At 28.7% G+C, this 17,213-nt stretch overlaps 1 protein-coding gene and 1 long non-coding RNA gene across 6 annotated transcripts in view; one reads left to right on the forward strand and one right to left on the reverse strand.

Moving 5' to 3' along the window:
- Window positions 1–15,759, reverse strand: part of LOC108001732 (aquaporin) — a 34,080-nt gene extending 18,321 nt beyond the window's left edge. Inside the window, exons 1-6 of one of the 5 annotated variants that reach the window (XM_017062920.3) lie at window positions 14,876–15,759; window positions 12,075–12,234; window positions 4,654–4,841; window positions 3,804–3,947; window positions 3,068–3,505; window positions 2,148–2,650 (exon numbers count right to left, since the gene is read on the reverse strand). In XM_017062920.3, the coding sequence (XP_016918409.2) occupies window positions 3,086–3,505; window positions 3,804–3,947; window positions 4,654–4,841; window positions 12,075–12,210 (888 nt within the window). In that variant the 5' untranslated portion in view covers window positions 12,211–12,234; window positions 14,876–15,759 and the 3' untranslated portion in view covers window positions 2,148–2,650; window positions 3,068–3,085. Of the gene's footprint in view, window positions 1–1,382; window positions 1,665–2,147; window positions 2,651–3,067; window positions 3,506–3,803; window positions 3,948–4,653; window positions 4,842–12,074; window positions 12,235–13,048; window positions 13,188–14,875 lie in introns of those variants that run through there. The other 4 variants (XM_062078422.1, XM_062078423.1, XM_017062911.3 and 1 more) reach the window with 4 other exon arrangements.
- Window positions 10,460–11,302, forward strand: LOC133666578 (uncharacterized). Its single transcript, XR_009830898.1, has 2 exons — window positions 10,460–10,754; window positions 10,834–11,302. It is a non-coding gene; the product is annotated as an uncharacterized LOC133666578 (long non-coding RNA).
- Window positions 15,760–17,213: the final 1,454 nt, after the last annotated feature.

Below are 17,213 nucleotides of genomic sequence, written 5' to 3' on the forward strand. Positions count from 1 at the left end.
TTACTTTTACTTATATTTCGATCAATATATTTGAAATATTTTTAAAAATAAACTGATAAGAAGAAACTAGATAAGAAATTTTTCGATATAACATTTTAAAAATCACATTGAATTGTTTTTAATCTATAGTCTGGTAAAAATTTTACTAATTATATAAATCAATTATATAATTTTACTAATTATATAAATCAATTATATAAATAATAAAAATCTACTGATACTTTTAACTTATGCTCTAATATATAAATATGATATATAAATTGATATAAATTAATATAAAATGATATTAACTCATTCGAATATACCATGCAATTACGTCAATGAAATACAATCAAATATTCAATCATTGTGCACTAATTAAATATACGTGATAATAGATTTACATAAACTTTTTCATACAAATCATAAAAATATCATTAATTCACTGACTTGAAACTAAAAATCAAAATAATGACTGATATTTATCGTCCTATGAATTTGCACCTTATGTTCTATCCAAAGGAATAATCAAAACAAATGGAAATAAAATGAAGTGTATATATATATATATATAAAGTATTAAAATTTTAAAATATCTATCCACTTGATAAATTATCACACAATATTATACATATTTAACACATAGAGTTATATATAGAGTTATATATAGGTTATATATGGCCCATATTGAACTTTTCATCACAGATGTCTCTACCAAATTATTTATGCAGTACATCAATGATGGTACACATGAAATAAATTGATATTTGTATGAAAATAAAACTTAATACTTTATAAATAACCTACTTTCTAATATTTTGAGATATTCGCTATGCAAATTGCATACGCTTTCTCCTTATATATAAATCAAAAATTAAAAATTTTAAGAAAACGATCGTTTTAAACTTTTGTTCTTTACTATGAATATCTATATCAATCTATGAATTAAATCAAATTCATATTAGATCGTATTAAATTTTGAATGAATCGCAACAATAAAAAAGGCTGTTAAATATTATATATAATTTAATTTATTTAAAAATATTTAAAAAATAATTTAAACTTTTTTACTAATTTTTACAATTTCAAATTTAATTCTGTAGTTAAATTCAAATAATAAAAAATGAAATTTAGGTATTCATTTCATAAGTTAAAGTTCATTTCACCACGCTCAAAATCGATATTACTTTTATATAATATACAATTTACAATATTACACATTTAAAAATTCATATGTCTTCAATCTAACAGATATTAAAAAATTCTACATTACCTACAAAAATTTGAATTATCATAAAATTTAAATTATTATTATAAATAAATATGTAATTCATACCAACAACAAAGAATGATTGAAAAACATTGATATAAATACAGTTTAATTGATTTTATCCATGACTTACCTGAGCGTAGATCGTTAGAGGACATGATCGCCAGAGCCGTATTCACACAGTCACTGTATACACTGACGCGCGGCCAGAGATCGAGAGGTGACGATCGAGAGGTAACGATCGAGAATCGATTGAAAGGCACGATGGAGAAGCACAGTGCACTGCACCGTCACTCGTCCCGATTGTTTGTGAACGGGTACGATCGTACGCACTTTTATCGCCACGGCACGTGGTCGCTTCGACGAGTTGATTCAGTGCCCAACCTTTCTCACTCCACGTAGTCGCCCCACCACCATTTCGTTTACTCGCGTGCGCGGTAGCGTCAGCGCGCGCGCATTATCGCGTCGTTTATTTTCGAATGCCAAATAAAGCGAGGTTATTTTTACCGCGTGCAACAAACTCGAAACTGTAAACAATTTAGATTCTCCCTATCTAGGGAGAATTGGTGAATCGTGGAAAAGAAATTCGCGGGAACGTGGTTTTCAAATACAATTTTGGAGAAGAAAAATTTTATTTAAAGGTATTAAAAATTTAATATGGATAGAATAGATTAGACTTGAAATTGATAATATTAGACGATTAAATATAAATATTAGGATGTAGTAAATACGTAGAAATATATATAACAAAAACTTGAAATTTGAGAAGCTTATAATTCTAGTTCCAACCTTTAAAATTTTTTCCATTTTTGTGAAACGAAAATAAAATAAAATAGATCATTATAAAATATTGAAACAATGAGAAAATAGGATAAGTGTGATAAAAATATACAATGAATTTTAAAATATATTAAATTTATTTACTTCCGTTTTTATATCCAAAAAGAGATCGCGATTTTAATAAAAAAGAAAATATATCGAAGAATTTTGAAAAGATTCATCACTAAGAAAACATAACATGAAATATATTATACAAATTATAGTTCCATTTATCGATGATTTATCTTAAATATTATATACATAATATTTTTTTCAAAAAAATATTTTACAATTTTTAATCACTCTGCCATTCATACTACTTTTTGGTATTTTTTTGAAATCATATTAATCATTGATTCGCAATCATTAATAATCTGAATTCCACGATTAATTTTACACATAATAAGTTTTCGTGAGAAAGGAGAATATAAGAAGAAACAGCGATGGAAAAAGAAAAAAATCAGTCTACGCAATCGAGAACTCCTCGAGACCATTTCAATCCTTCACTTCCGCTTTGTGCAATACGATTAGGATTTCTCGCTCGAATTGCGAACATGGACTATCGAAATGCGATTTTGCTCGCTAAAAGTAAAATGACAGTCGATTAACGTAGTTCAATCTATTTTCACATTTCTCTTCCTTGGTTTCAATGAAATAGATTGGGTAAAAGAAATAAATAAAAAGGATGAAAAATTTCTTGTATATAGAAAAAATGCAATAGAAGAAATTGTATAAAACTTATGAGAATCAACGTTTTCAAAATCATATTAGAATTTTGAAATTATTAATAGATTTAATTCATTATTCATATTAATAGACAGAGAAATAACATGTGATTTTTTAATATTGAAAGTTAAAGAATGAAAATAGAAATAATAAAAAAATATTAAATAAGATATTTTAACCAAGGAAATGAAAATCTGCATCACCTTTAAATTAAAAATAATTCTAATTTATGAAAAGAAAATAGGATTGCACAATATTTTCATCTTTACCTACCATTATTATTCTTTGTTCCTATTCTCTTTGTCCAAAATCAGTCTCGGTTCTCTTGTATAGAAATATATATCGATATATCAACGACGCCACAATTGCACCACAGATTGGACCTAACCAGTAAACCCAATGATTTCTCCAATAGCCATTCCATATGGCTGGGCCCAATGTCCTTGCTGGATTGAGGCTGCATCCGGTATAAGGAATGAAAATTAAGCAAAGTACCGTGATACAGAAACCAAATCTTATGGGCACCGAATCTGTGTTCTTCGAATTCCTATCGTCCCATAAACCGCACGCGAATAAAACCAGAATTAAGGTCGCTAAGAATTCTGTCATTATGCCCTGAAATATGTTCAGATTTTTGTGGATGTCGGTCATGCAGAAGGACGATGCTGTGTCTGGAGTAGTGGTGTACATTAGATTCACTGGAGTTATCACCTGGTGAAAAGGAAAAAAATGTGATTACGAAATAGACAAATATCTTACCGAGATTACATCATTAAGAATCAAACAGTGAAGTAAATTTTTAATATAATAATTATCTTTACTATAATGATACACATAAACGAGAATGTAAAAATATATTTATTAAACATTACAAAAAAATTTTGAAATAAGATAAATTAAAATATACTATGAATATTATGCAAGAATATAAATAAAATATAAATAGAAGAAAAATAATAAATTTAGAAAATAAAATATTAAAGCATTGTTCTTTAATATAGCATTTTACCTTAAGAAGACCATAGCCTAACATTCCACCGATACATTGGGCAATAATATACAAGATTGACATAGATAAAGATTTTTTCCCTAAGATCAGTGCTGCTACTGTTATAGAGGGATTTATGTGTGCACCACTGATATGTCCAATGCTCTGTGAAAAATAAAATATAAAAGTGGAAGGAATAAAATAAAATATATTTAAAGTAAAAAAGCATTTATGGAAGAATTTTACAATCGAAAGATTTATAAAGTTTAAAAATAGAATAAAATAGAGTTTGGAAGGAAAAAGGAGATTGTACATGATTGAAATGGAATTGGACTGCCGGAAATTTAAAAATGCAATTTTAATTTAATCATTGACCTTTTGATTTTCTGTTTAGATTGGCTTGATTAGCAATTGTAAATAGACGATGAGTTTTAGAAGTATCAAACAGGAAAGTTGAATTGAATCAAGTATCTGAACTTCATTAACATTATTCCTCGTCCAACGAAACGAAAATTTAAACTAACATTGAATTAATTATAATCAAATCTTATGCGCCATGCAAATTCTGAACAGATATCAAAAACTATTAATTAGAACATTATGAAAGATTAAAATTATTATATTTTTCTGCTCTAATTCTTTTTTAAATTAGATTCTTTTCACTTAAATTTAGTAAATATTTTCTTAAATACTTCTCTTATTAAAATTCATTTAATATCTTTCAAAAGATAAAGAAAATTCAATGAAATTTTGAATCATATGCTCCAAAATACAATATACAATTAAAAAGTTAAAAATAAAATTCATCTTTTCTTATCCAAAAAAAACAGCAATCTGAAATAATATAGGATTATTTTTCAAGACTTCTCACCTGTATAGCTATCAAGACAGCTAGTCCAAATGTTAAAGAGATTTGTAATACTGAAGGATTAATCCCCAAACTCCCAATGCAGCCTGCACATCCTATAAATACCAAAATGGCAGTGCCAATTGTCTCACTGAGGGCAATGGTAAATATTTCCCAACCACTGACAGTTTCATCTGTCAAACTGTTCAAGCCTGGAACGAATAGAAAAAAAAACAAATCTATGATTTTCTAAAATCAAAAATTGAATTCGATCTTGTTATAAAAACATTTTTGTAAAGAAAATTTGATGCATCATCATTGTAACACTTGTAAAATATTGCAAACGAAATATTTAATAATTACAGGAAAAATATTTCACGAACAAACGATATCATTTTTAAAAAAGATAAATTTCTTTTAAAACATGTAGAAAAATTTCATTAAAATTTATTTTCTTAAAATTCAAGAATATATTTTTGCTCAAAAAATATAAAGAACCGTATTTGAATACAATAACACGTTATTTTGTTAATCAAATTTATCGGCAAAAAAATAATAAGTTCGTAAAATTATTTTCTTTATTTTCAATTTAGAATCCTAAAGAACTTTTTCGTGATATGAGAATATGGCATACGTTTTTTCGAGTTACATAATACATCACTTCCCTAAGAGTTCGTGCGTCAAAGAGAATGAATTTTCCTTAACGCACGTGAAATTGAACGGTTCGAATAATTGTGAAAAATTATAAAACCAATTGCAGCCACATCTGCGCGAAAGGATAAATTTCCATTTAAATTTTCACCGCGCGATATAACCCACATTTAGATCTCCCAGTTAGGGAGATTGGACGAAACGGCTTAGAAACATGGTAATGGGAGTGGTGGCCGATATCGTTGGCGCCAAAGTAAACAGAGGCTTCGGTGGAATACAGATGTCAAGGAGATGGCTATTGGTCGAAGAAAGAGGTTTAACGAAGGGACACGCGGTGAATGCATAATGAAGAAACCGCGGCAGGAGAAAGGTGGAACATTAGAGGAGCCGCCGTGGCTTGATATTCGAGCCGAGGTGGAATAATGCTCGCAAGCACGTGCGAGATTTTCGTGGCGCACGGCAGATCCACGCTCGATCGGCTGCAATTTTCTTAATTACGTCGGCAGCCCCTCCCCGACTCATTAAGGTAACCGTGGACGTGCACGATCGATGCCGTTTCCAGATGGAATTGCCCCTGGATCATGCGAAATTTCCTCTTTGCACCACTTGCTCTACCATCTACAATCTGTAGGGTAGGGCATTAGACGAAGGTGGAAATGAGGTCTCTGGAAATTTATTCGCTATTCTGTTATTAGAATTGTTGTTTATATGTTAAATTACTTTAAAATCATCCTATATATGAAATTTTATATACATATATATTTTGTAAAAAATGTGATAAGGATTTAATTTACCTTTGGTTTTGCTAAAAAATTATATTTTAAATTTATTTGTACAACTTGAGTTATATTATTTTTAGGATATTTTGTAAATCTTATATTTGTGTAAAAATGTTGAGGATCTTTGATTTGATATGAGGTGTTCTAAATCTGTTTGTATCTTGAATTAATTCATTTTGAAGCACTTTGTATATGAAATCCTAGATTTGTAAAAAAATGTTTAAAAAAAATATTTATTCTGTGTATATGAAACTATGTGCTTATAAAAGAATCTAACTTACCTTTCAACACTATACAATCTTGAATCACTTTTGTATCATCCTGTATATGAAATTGCACTTATAAAAATGATTAAAAATTTTGCAGAAATTTTGATTTTGATCAGAACAGATTCATCAAAATCATAATTATCATATTTGAATCATAATTAAATATATCTGAAAATGAATTAGAAAATGAATTAGATTTTTTTATCGAAAAAATTCATGAATTCAATATGATTATGTAAACTAGATATATAAACTTGCAGAGTGATGATCAGTATTGTAGAAATTTATCATTTCTTTAAAAAATCTCTTAGGATTGGAAAAATAAATAGTTTTAAAAGAAATTTAAAAAATTTTCCAAAATGAATAATTAAAAAATTATATTTTTATAATCAATATGTATTTTTTCGATAAATAATGTAGCAAGAATTATATAGTTTTATTTAACAATATCCAAGCCTGATTATAAGTATTTTTGTTTCATTTATCGCAGCGAGCCAATCTCGGGTCACTATTACGTATATGTATATTAAAAATGATAAAATAATGCTATCAATGATGAAGAAATCAATAGCATAGGTCATATAAATTTCTGGATAGATAAATATGAAATATAGAATCTAAGATTTTTCATTCATAATATTTATAACATAATTATTATAAAAACTATATTAACAATGAATATATTTTACTAGATTCTTTTTTTCATTCAATCTCGTTTCTGATATATTGAGTGAAACAAGTTGATATAATTAATGATAAAAAAAATTATTTATATTTTTTATGTAGCATGTAAAATGTATATATAAACTTCTAAATTTTTTAATTCTATAATTTGAGAAAAATAAACTTTAACGAATTTTCCTGGAACATTAAACATGAATCACTGTTAAAATATATCTCTTAAATATCTTGTTAAGTAATTTTCAGGATCTTCAGCAGTATTATGATAAATGAATTATTTTATGTACTCAGCCAAGTCATCCATAATTTCTAAAAATATATTTAATGAATCATTCTGTATACATTAATAAATCAATTAACTTTGAGTTTATCTTTTAATATATATGAAAAAAATCACTAAAAAAATCTATCATCGTTAAGGCAAAAATTTTTGTATATTTTATAAAGCTGTAATAGAAAAATCACAATTTTGGTTAGAAATTTCGAAACTTGTTGACAATTTTCAGATAACCCAATTTTATCCACAGATTCTCTCGTGTGCATAGTTAGACATAGGATATGCGGAAACACGTTTGGCCCAGAATTACGTAGAGTTCTCGTGATTAACCGTATATCGGCCGGATATAATTAGAAGGCAACATGTGTCACGCACAATTTCCATTAACGTCCCATCGAGAGTGACAGCGATCACTCATTGGCGTTTATCTCGGTTTTCAGGTTTGATTCCATATTGACAAAAGCCTAATTATTGAAAGACCCTAGTATTATTCAAGTCTATAGAAATGCACTAACTTTTACGGAGTATACATTCTTTATATAAAATTAGGTTATGTATATTTGTATATTAGGTTATGTATATATGTATATTTTATTCGAATTGCAAAAAAGAATAAATTTTAATTTGATGTGAAATAAATTTAAATCGATAATATATAAAGTAGGAAAAAACTGGTTTTTAAATTTATGGTATATGTATATGAATTTTTTATATGTAAATTAAAAAAGAAAAACATTTAATAATATGGAAATTAGATTAATAATTACATAGTACAATTGAGATCAATCGAAATATTCTGATATAATATTTAAACTGAATGTAGTTGAAAATAGTTGATTAATGTTGTAAAATATCTTTAATGTATGTTTAAGCTATTACTTTTTTATGTAACAAAAATTTTCTTGTTACATAAAAATGTAAGGTAGTGTGAATTGCTTGAAATAGCAATTAGAAAACTTTTTCACAACATGATACAAATTTTATTATAATTTATTTAAGAATGAGGAAGTTTCAGAAAATTATATATAGCTAATAGTAAATTAGAATTTTTGTTTCATAAGACTATTTATATAGAAGTTCGTTGATGGTATCTGAGTTTCATAATTACGAGTAGAATTATAAGAAGTTTAGGTGGTACCTGTAATTATGATGAAAGTTACTCGCTCATAATTAGAAAATATGACTTAGAAAAGTGAAAGGATCATCGTTTACCTTTCGAACTCGATAAAAAAATCCACGTTCTCCTCATTTCCTATACCAATTATAATTTATAATGCTACTCTACACGCCATCTATTCATAATGAAAAGAATTACCAATAACTCAATCGTGTGGTTCGATAAAGAAGAAAATGATTATGTCGATGAAAAATCCTGATGATAAAAAATCTGATAAATTAATATTTCATCAGATAATATGTACTTAATTTATCTAAAATAGAATGAAATTTTTTTCTTTCGTTCTTTCTTAAGTCAGAAATTTTTTTCACTTAATATACGCTTGTAATGCAGCGTCATAAACTCGAAGAAAGTACATCACGATTTCTCGATATATCTAAAACCGAAACAATAGAATCCCTCTCGAATTAATAGCGTGTCGAGAGACTAGAGTAGAAAGCGCGCATGGAATTAATTTCTGTCTCGCCGCAGTTTAGTCGCTGCCTGGTTCATATAGCACACGATTCGATGAGAGCACGCGCAAAAGCTCCCTAAGATCGAGGACTACTTCTTGCTCGAGCGTTCCACGCTCCAATTAACGTCGCTTCCGTGCTTTCCGCAACATGTTCACCTCAGCATCTCTTCGCTTGACAAATTTTCTATAATCTAAATAAGAAAAAATTTTTCTTCTTCTAATTGAATTCAGGTTAGTACTGAGATAATAATATGCAATTAAGATTAGGTAACATATTGATTTAAAAAAATATTTAAAGAACATAGTTAGAAATTTCCTAAGAAATCTTTATTATTATATTAATTTTCATAATTTTGAAAAAAAATATTCAAAATATCAGACTAAAATTAGTTATGATGATTAATTTGATTATTTCATCGAAATCAAATTTTATCTTATCAATTCATAGATTCACTGCATCTTTTCAAATCTTTTCATATCTGTTATACTCAAATGAGTTACAAGTATGACAGTAGGTCAAGTTCGTAATGAATGTCTATAGACCGGTTTCCAAAACAACACTATTTATACTCTTTTCATATCATATCGTATGTCAACTATATAAAAACTCCAAGTAATTAGCGTTATGTTTAATAATAATAAAATCTTCATTTAAAGTTTCTTCACTGAAACATAATATTTATTTTCAGGGTTATTTTATTATTTTGTATACTTTTTAAGTGCATATTTCATAAGAATACCATAACTAGGAAATTCCCACATTAGTAAATATTATCATATCATATCATTTTATATAGAATCAGATTAGATTCCTTTCACTTATACACATTCATAAGATAGTGCATCTCGTTAACTTTCTAAGTCAAAGTAAAATATCGTAAACAGAATTTATGGATCGATTTTCATGAGATGAAAATACGTTTCAAAATCCTTCTGAAGGATCATTCATTCGAATTTACGAATCCAAATAAAGAACAAAATATGAGTTGGATGTGTTCCAATTAGAAATCTCTTGAAGAATCAGGTTTATCGATGACTTTTACGAAAGAAAGTATCACTCGAAAGTATTTGGAACGAAGAAAATGAGGGAAATCACTACGATTATATCGATATTGTGGCGCCACCATAAAAGATGTTGTTTCACGTGATTTCGCATTTCGCAAGTAGGACAATCATAAGAATGTATATTGTTAATGGATCTAAATCAGAATAAACAATCGGTGTGACGATAAAGTATTTAGGAAGTGGAGTTTCATTTTCTTCATTCTAAAATCTTATTCAGATTATTCAAATTACTACAAATTCAATTATCAATTGAAACTACTTTATCATTGTGAGTCTGTTATTCCTTTCAATTGAAATGTCTTTTAAAGTTTTTTTATTAGACAAGTCAATTCATATTAATATAAAAATTTTTTATTAATTAGTCGTTTCACGGTGGATTATTCGAATGAAACGATACGATGATTATTTTTTCAATTATATATGTAAACATTCAATTATATTGTATTACATATATAAACATTTCTAATTAATTTTTTTATCGAGAAATATAATTGTATTAAAAAAATATATATCTATTTTTTTGAATCAATAATTAGTTTGCTTTATGCAAGGATTATCAATGATTGATAAATATCTATTTCTCATAATTCAAGGTATGTTAAAACATTATAAAGAGGATTTAAAAAGTTAGAAATTAACACGATATTTTTAACAGCCCTCAGTTTCGATAACGGTGTTTCTAGAAACCGAGTTTAAATTGCTGAGTATGGACGATTTTGTGGCTTGATAAAAGACGAGGTATCCTTGATATTTCTTGAAAATCATTTTCATGGTAGTATGATCTCATTTCATTTTTAAAAAGATGCATTGAATTTTCAATATCACAATTTATCAATTAATCAATTTTTTAGGGGAAAAATATTTATTTTTATGATATTCAAAGAAATATAAGATTTTAAGGTTAACGATCTCTAGAAATATTTTCCTAACCTTAACAATTCTCAAGTTCAAATAACAGATCTGCTAATCTAAAAATAAAATTAGATGAGGCGTAGTAAAGTTATAGCAAATACACGATTTTATTATCTGGCAATTTGTAACTTGTTGATTTACACGCATGGTAATGACTGTTCCTCAACACGATGATAATTACTTCACACTATGTCACAACTATGTAACGAATAAGCTATGTTCCGGGTTATTATTCACCGTAGAATCATTCAAATATCATTCTCTGAAATATGCAAATGCAATTCATCGAATATTTTTAAAAAATGAACCGAAATTTGACACGCAAGAACGAAAGTTTAAAAGTTGTATGATAATTTTGTATGATTTATAATCTAATGACATAGTAATAAAGTAAAGCCACAAAACTGCCTTAATCTTTCTTGCGTAGTGACATTCATCTAAATATTCTAGTTATTTTTTTTATTCCAAAAAAAGAACTAAACGAATAAATGCACCGTAGATAGATATTCTCCACTATGAAGCAATTTTTCTAACAATGTAGGCAAGTTTTTTTCGTTGTTTATCACGATAAATAAATATATGGAGCGTGGAAATATAATTAAAGTCGATTATTCGCCGCTCACAACTTCCGTTTCACGTGATGTACTTTCCGGTTGATCTCTGGCATCTTGTTTTCTTGAAATGCATGCCGCGTTGCCCGTACTTTCTTTTCTTTCACCGAGTAGGATCGAATGTACAACGTTCACCTTTCTAAGCGATATGCTCGAATTTTTATATCTGGTAGAATTTCATCGGGATTAAAGGAAACTCCTCCAATCATCTTTTTATTTCCTTTTCTTTTTTCTACGTGTCACTTTCTTAATTATCGTTGTATTTTACACGAAATTAAAAACGAAAACTTTCGTTGCTCTTTCGTTGGATTAATCGTCTTTAATTTAATTTTGCAGAATTAAAGTAAGAAATAAATAAATTTTTAGATTTTTTTTTATTTTCAATCCTTCATATTCGAAATAATTAAAAACATCCCTCAAACTTTATAGCTACTATATTTTTTGAAATATCTTCGATTAAAAGGTTTTTTTACGAAATCTTAAATATCTTCCAAGATTAAGGATTAAAAGGCTTTAAAAATTCAAAATATCCGTGAAAGCTGAGATAAATAGTTGAAAAGTTCACTTACATGGTGTCACGATTTTTTCCTTTGCAGCTTGTATGCTCGAGCTCGGATTGAACGTGATGCCAAGGTCTTTCGATTTTCCACCCGCATTATCCGCGATTCCATTCGTCTGTATTATCGAGATTCCAGCTGGTTCCATGTCGATCGAGTTTGCCTGTCGAATCTGTCAAAAATTCAACCGAATTGTATTTTTCATACTAATAGATGAGAAAATCGAGTATTTCGAGATAAGATACTTGGAGGAAAATAGAAAACGAATTAACAATTTTGAATGCACTCTTATATAGAGAAAAATTTTCACAAGAATAAACGAAAATTTCTATTTTTGATCCAAGATTTCTCTGATCAATATTGTGAAATTAGCATACGTCGTTTCTCGACTTTCTTTGTCAGAAGAACGAAGTTTTTTTTTTTTTTTTTTTAGAAAGAAATCGTAAATCGCGTTGACAGAAAAGCAAAAAATAAGCCATGCGATTGTAAATCATTTCGATATTCATCTGCGTCGAAAATGGAAATTGATAAGAAGGAACGTGTGTCGGTCGTTGCAAATCTGGTATTACGTTTTCTGCATTCTCAATGTCAAGAGTATTACATACAGATTTTATTTTTCTCTCGCATTGTATAAACCTTGAATTAATTTTCAATTTCTTTTCAACGAATGAATTGGAGCATCTCTGTATTCAAAAAATCGGAATTAATTCGATTTTATATTTTATTTGTAATTTACAAAAATAAACCATTTACTTAATTTTGTTTGCTAATACTACATTTTTGATAATTTGAATAAATCGAACACTGAAATATCCTTTGCAATAATCATTCACAAATGTTTCAACACGGTTTCGTTAATTATTCTTGACAAAAATACCAAGTTCGAGGATTTAATTAATTTTTCTTTTTTTTTTTTTTACAAGCCAAATTTAATTTCCAATCGCAAAAAGTAAAAATATCGCGGTACAACTCGATCAAATACTTACCACGATCCTGTGTGCCGGTAATATTCGCGAGATGGCAGGAAATCGAGGGTGTATAATCGAAACAGAAGCCAGTTAATTAGCCAACCGCAGTCACACTTTGACGCCGCGGATAATTAAATTCTGCCGATTGAAACTGAATTCGTCTAATTGATACCGAGTTCTCCTATACCGTGCCAAGACTTAATGACCGGCGTTAACGAGCCACGTTATCATTGTGTTCCCATTACACCTAGATAATTACTTATGGAAAAACAATTTCGAACCTTCTCATCGATCGAGATTAGATTAATGAGATAAATTCATTATGAGATAAAGAGGATATTTCTTATTTAAAATAAAATTTGAAATTGCCTTTATCTCGGCAATGAAAGATTAATTAAATTATTAAATTTAATTAGAAATTGTCACTTTGCATACTTGCTAATTCACACGTTTGTAAATTTATTATCAGAAGACATTATTGATAACAAAGATTTAATAATGTTGAAAATTCTGGGTGAAATTGCATATTTGTTAATTCACGTGGCACGTTTGTAAATTTATTATCAGAAGATATTATTGATTTAGGTTTAATAACGTTAAGTTTAATAATGTTGAAAATTCTGGATGAAACGTGATAAAAGGTTAAAATGTGGAAATTAATCGCGGTTTAACCCCTTCCGTTGATTACAATTTTAACAAATTTTGTCAGATCGAACAACGAATTGGAATTTATTTTTATTAATTAATCATTTCATCTTTGAATTTGTAAAATCGATCGATTCGGTTTTATTATATATGCGTTCAATTTCTGGAAAACAAACAAGTTATTTACATCGATAATTTGATTCGTAATAAAGAAATGGAACAAATGATCGTATTTCAAAATAAATGTTAAAAAAATACTCGTAACATTGTTTCTCTATTATTTTGCGACTTATGAAGTTATGGCTTCTAACTGGCTCAAGCTAACCTTTAAGTTTGATATTTACAACTTTAAAATTCTTATTCTTTTATTTGAATATAGAAATACAAAATATTTCACCATAGTAATTAACTTATTACTGCAACGATTCACGTTTATTTAATATTTTGTAAATGTATTTGTATTTTGTATTTATAAATAAAGTAATAATTATTCGGTTGATTATCATAGACAAAAGAACTTTACTGCATATTCTGGAGCCTGTAAAGTCATGGATAATCATATTTTAATCCCAGACCAAGGATTTCACGATAACGATGTAATCTTTCATGTGCGCGTAAACATAGGTATTGTTGGTAATCAAAAATCGTATGTATGTACATGAAATTTAACGTACCGTGACCAAACTGTAAATTAGCAGTTTCCAATGTGAATTGCCCTTGCGATTAGAATTCGTATTAGAAAGAATTCAAATAATTTCTTAATCTTAACAACTCTTTTAATCTCCATATGCGTTATATCTGAGTTTAATTTTTTTTATAAAATCACAATTACACCTTTGCTTATATATACTTCAATTTCAATTTCATCGTTCAAACCTTTATCGGATTTATTCATTCATCCTTCAATTCTTTTCGTAAACGTAAATTTAATTAAAATCTCATCGATTCGAACGATTCGAAATCATCATTTTTACTTTTTCAATTTTAAAATATCCCGAAATCCAAAAATTTCAATTCATTCAAATTCATATTTTTTTAAAACCTTTTTTTTACATTCAAAATTAATCCAAGTTCCAACTTCGATTCAAATTCGAAAAATTACGATTCCGATCTAAATATCTTCTTATCGTTACTCGATTGGGAAAAATAAAAAAATTCAAATATTATTAATTTCCAAAAAAAAAAAAAATTACGACACACCTTAAGCGACCTGGAGATCGGCCAAAGGGGTTAATTTATCTCGCAGCCTCCTTCCTCGCATGGGGCGCCGCAGATTGGAAACACGTGGTGCACCACCTTCCCTTGATGCGGCCACCACGTTGGAAACGGCTACCGTCACACCTGGACGAGAACAGAGGCGGTTTTACTTCCGCGATTCGGCACCGAATGTCGCGTGGCTTCGACGAGACTGAATCGTTTCGCGACTCGTTTCTACCTCTATATGTAGAAACTCCTCCTCTGCCAGACACCGAGTCTCCCGTTACTTACTGCCAAATCGATCTGCCGACCGTCCGACACAGTTTCCTATCCTTTTCGACTGTGGCCGAGGTGAGGACGATACTCTTGGAACGCTTCGTTTTTTATTTTTTTTTGAAACGAAATTAATTCAAAATTCAAACGTAACAATTTGCACTCGCTCGCGTTGCTTCGCGTAAATTATTCTCATTATTTTTTATTATGTTGTGAGATAAGACAGTATTTATCGAGAATTGTATTATGTCAAATGACTTCTTTTTCCTTTTATTTTGATTGAGAAATTATTTTTATCGTAAAGTAAAATCGGGTAAAATTTTTTTCAAACGTTTTACACGAAGCGGGGGGATTAGTTTATTTAGGTCGGATGGATTGTTATTGAGATATTTGATTGATTATATGAAATTCCACATGCGAAAAGTATTTGTTGCGAAGCATAATATTTAAAATTGCGCTCTGTTAAAGAAACATAACATTTTCTGCGAATACAATAATACATCGAGATAAGAAAGTTTCGTTCTTTATCTCGAAAAAGAAAAAAAATTTTCTGTCTTGAACTATTTAAAAAAAACAAACAATATAAAGATTCATCGTTGTATGAATAAAGAAATTTATTTCATTATTTCTCGATTCAATTTCCTCCCTTGATCCGATATATTCATATTCTATTCATTATCCATTTAAAGGATATTCTTCTGGGATCTTATGATATATCTTTAGAAAACGTTGCAAAATTACGGAAATACGGGAATTTCGATTCGGTGATCGTAAATCTATGGTGGGAACAGTCAGAATTGGAAACTTCACGGTGACAGGGATCGGTAAAAGCGCAAGTTTTATTGCGGAATACTTTCAAAGAGAATGGATTGTTATGTCACGTAGTAGTACGTGAACGAGCCTCGTCTTTTACGAGGTAAAAAAACCATGGCAATAGTTCAAAGATCTTTAACGTCGGTTTATTAAAAGCTGATCTTTTTCTAAACACGTAGAGCTTATACGTCTCTGTTATGCGAGTACAGCTCGATCGATTTTTATCCTTTCTTTTTTCTTCACGCTCGTAAGAGATAACAGATCACCGATGATCGATCGTAGAATAATAATCGCAATATGATGATACGAGATCACGGATGTTTCTCAGTTCGCATAAATCGTGATGCACGTACACCAGCACGTGAACAGAATTTAAATTTTCGTTTCAATTTCTGTGAAACTTTAATTTCCCTATGTAAATTTAAGAAATATTACAACAAATTAGGTAAGAACGTTCTCAATTCGCAATCTCTTCTGAAAATTGAAAAAGGATGAATGATCGAACAATTTGTAAATTGATTGTCGAAAGATGAAATTGGGTTTTTATTTTGAAAAACGTGGAATTACTTCTAACCTCTTTGATCAAATGAGTATCAAATGAGTTTTCAATAATATACTTGTTGGATTCAGAAACTTTGTATTATTATACTATAGGAAATTACATTGATCCATTGATTTTCGGAGTATAAATAGAAAAGCACATTTTCTATATTTCACGTTTCTATATATTTTGAAAAAATATATCGTAGTATCAGGATCTATATATAATATCCAATTTAAAAGATACTGAAGGAATCGATCTAAAAATTGTTCATCCGTTGTGACTATCATTCGTTTCGTTTAAGAAAAAAATAAAAATTCAAAAACTTTCTATTACAAATCATTATGCGATTTATTGGTTTTTATAAACACGTGTTATATGCATAAAACGTAAAATTTATGATTTTCCAATTTGATGCACATAAAAAAAAAATAATAAATTAATTCAATTTTCTCGCGTATAATGTAAAGAATTTTGTTCTCATATAGCTCGATTTGTCGTTTATGAACCGGTCAGAAATAGAGAAGGAATTATTTGCGTTGCCAAATATTCCCGCGTTATTTCTAGCCACGCGTATTCTTGCACTGTTGCAATGTTGCATAATTACGCGTACATTAACAATCACTCAATCGAGTGCAAAAATATCGCGGAACGAAGAAGTTCGGTCTATCGATTGATCATTTTCTAAATAGGAATCTTCGACGCGTTATCGAT

The sequence above is a fragment of the Apis cerana genome, linkage group LG8 (assembly GCF_029169275.1).
Source record: "Apis cerana isolate GH-2021 linkage group LG8, AcerK_1.0, whole genome shotgun sequence".
Classification (NCBI taxonomy): Eukaryota; Metazoa; Arthropoda; class Insecta; order Hymenoptera; family Apidae; genus Apis; species Apis cerana.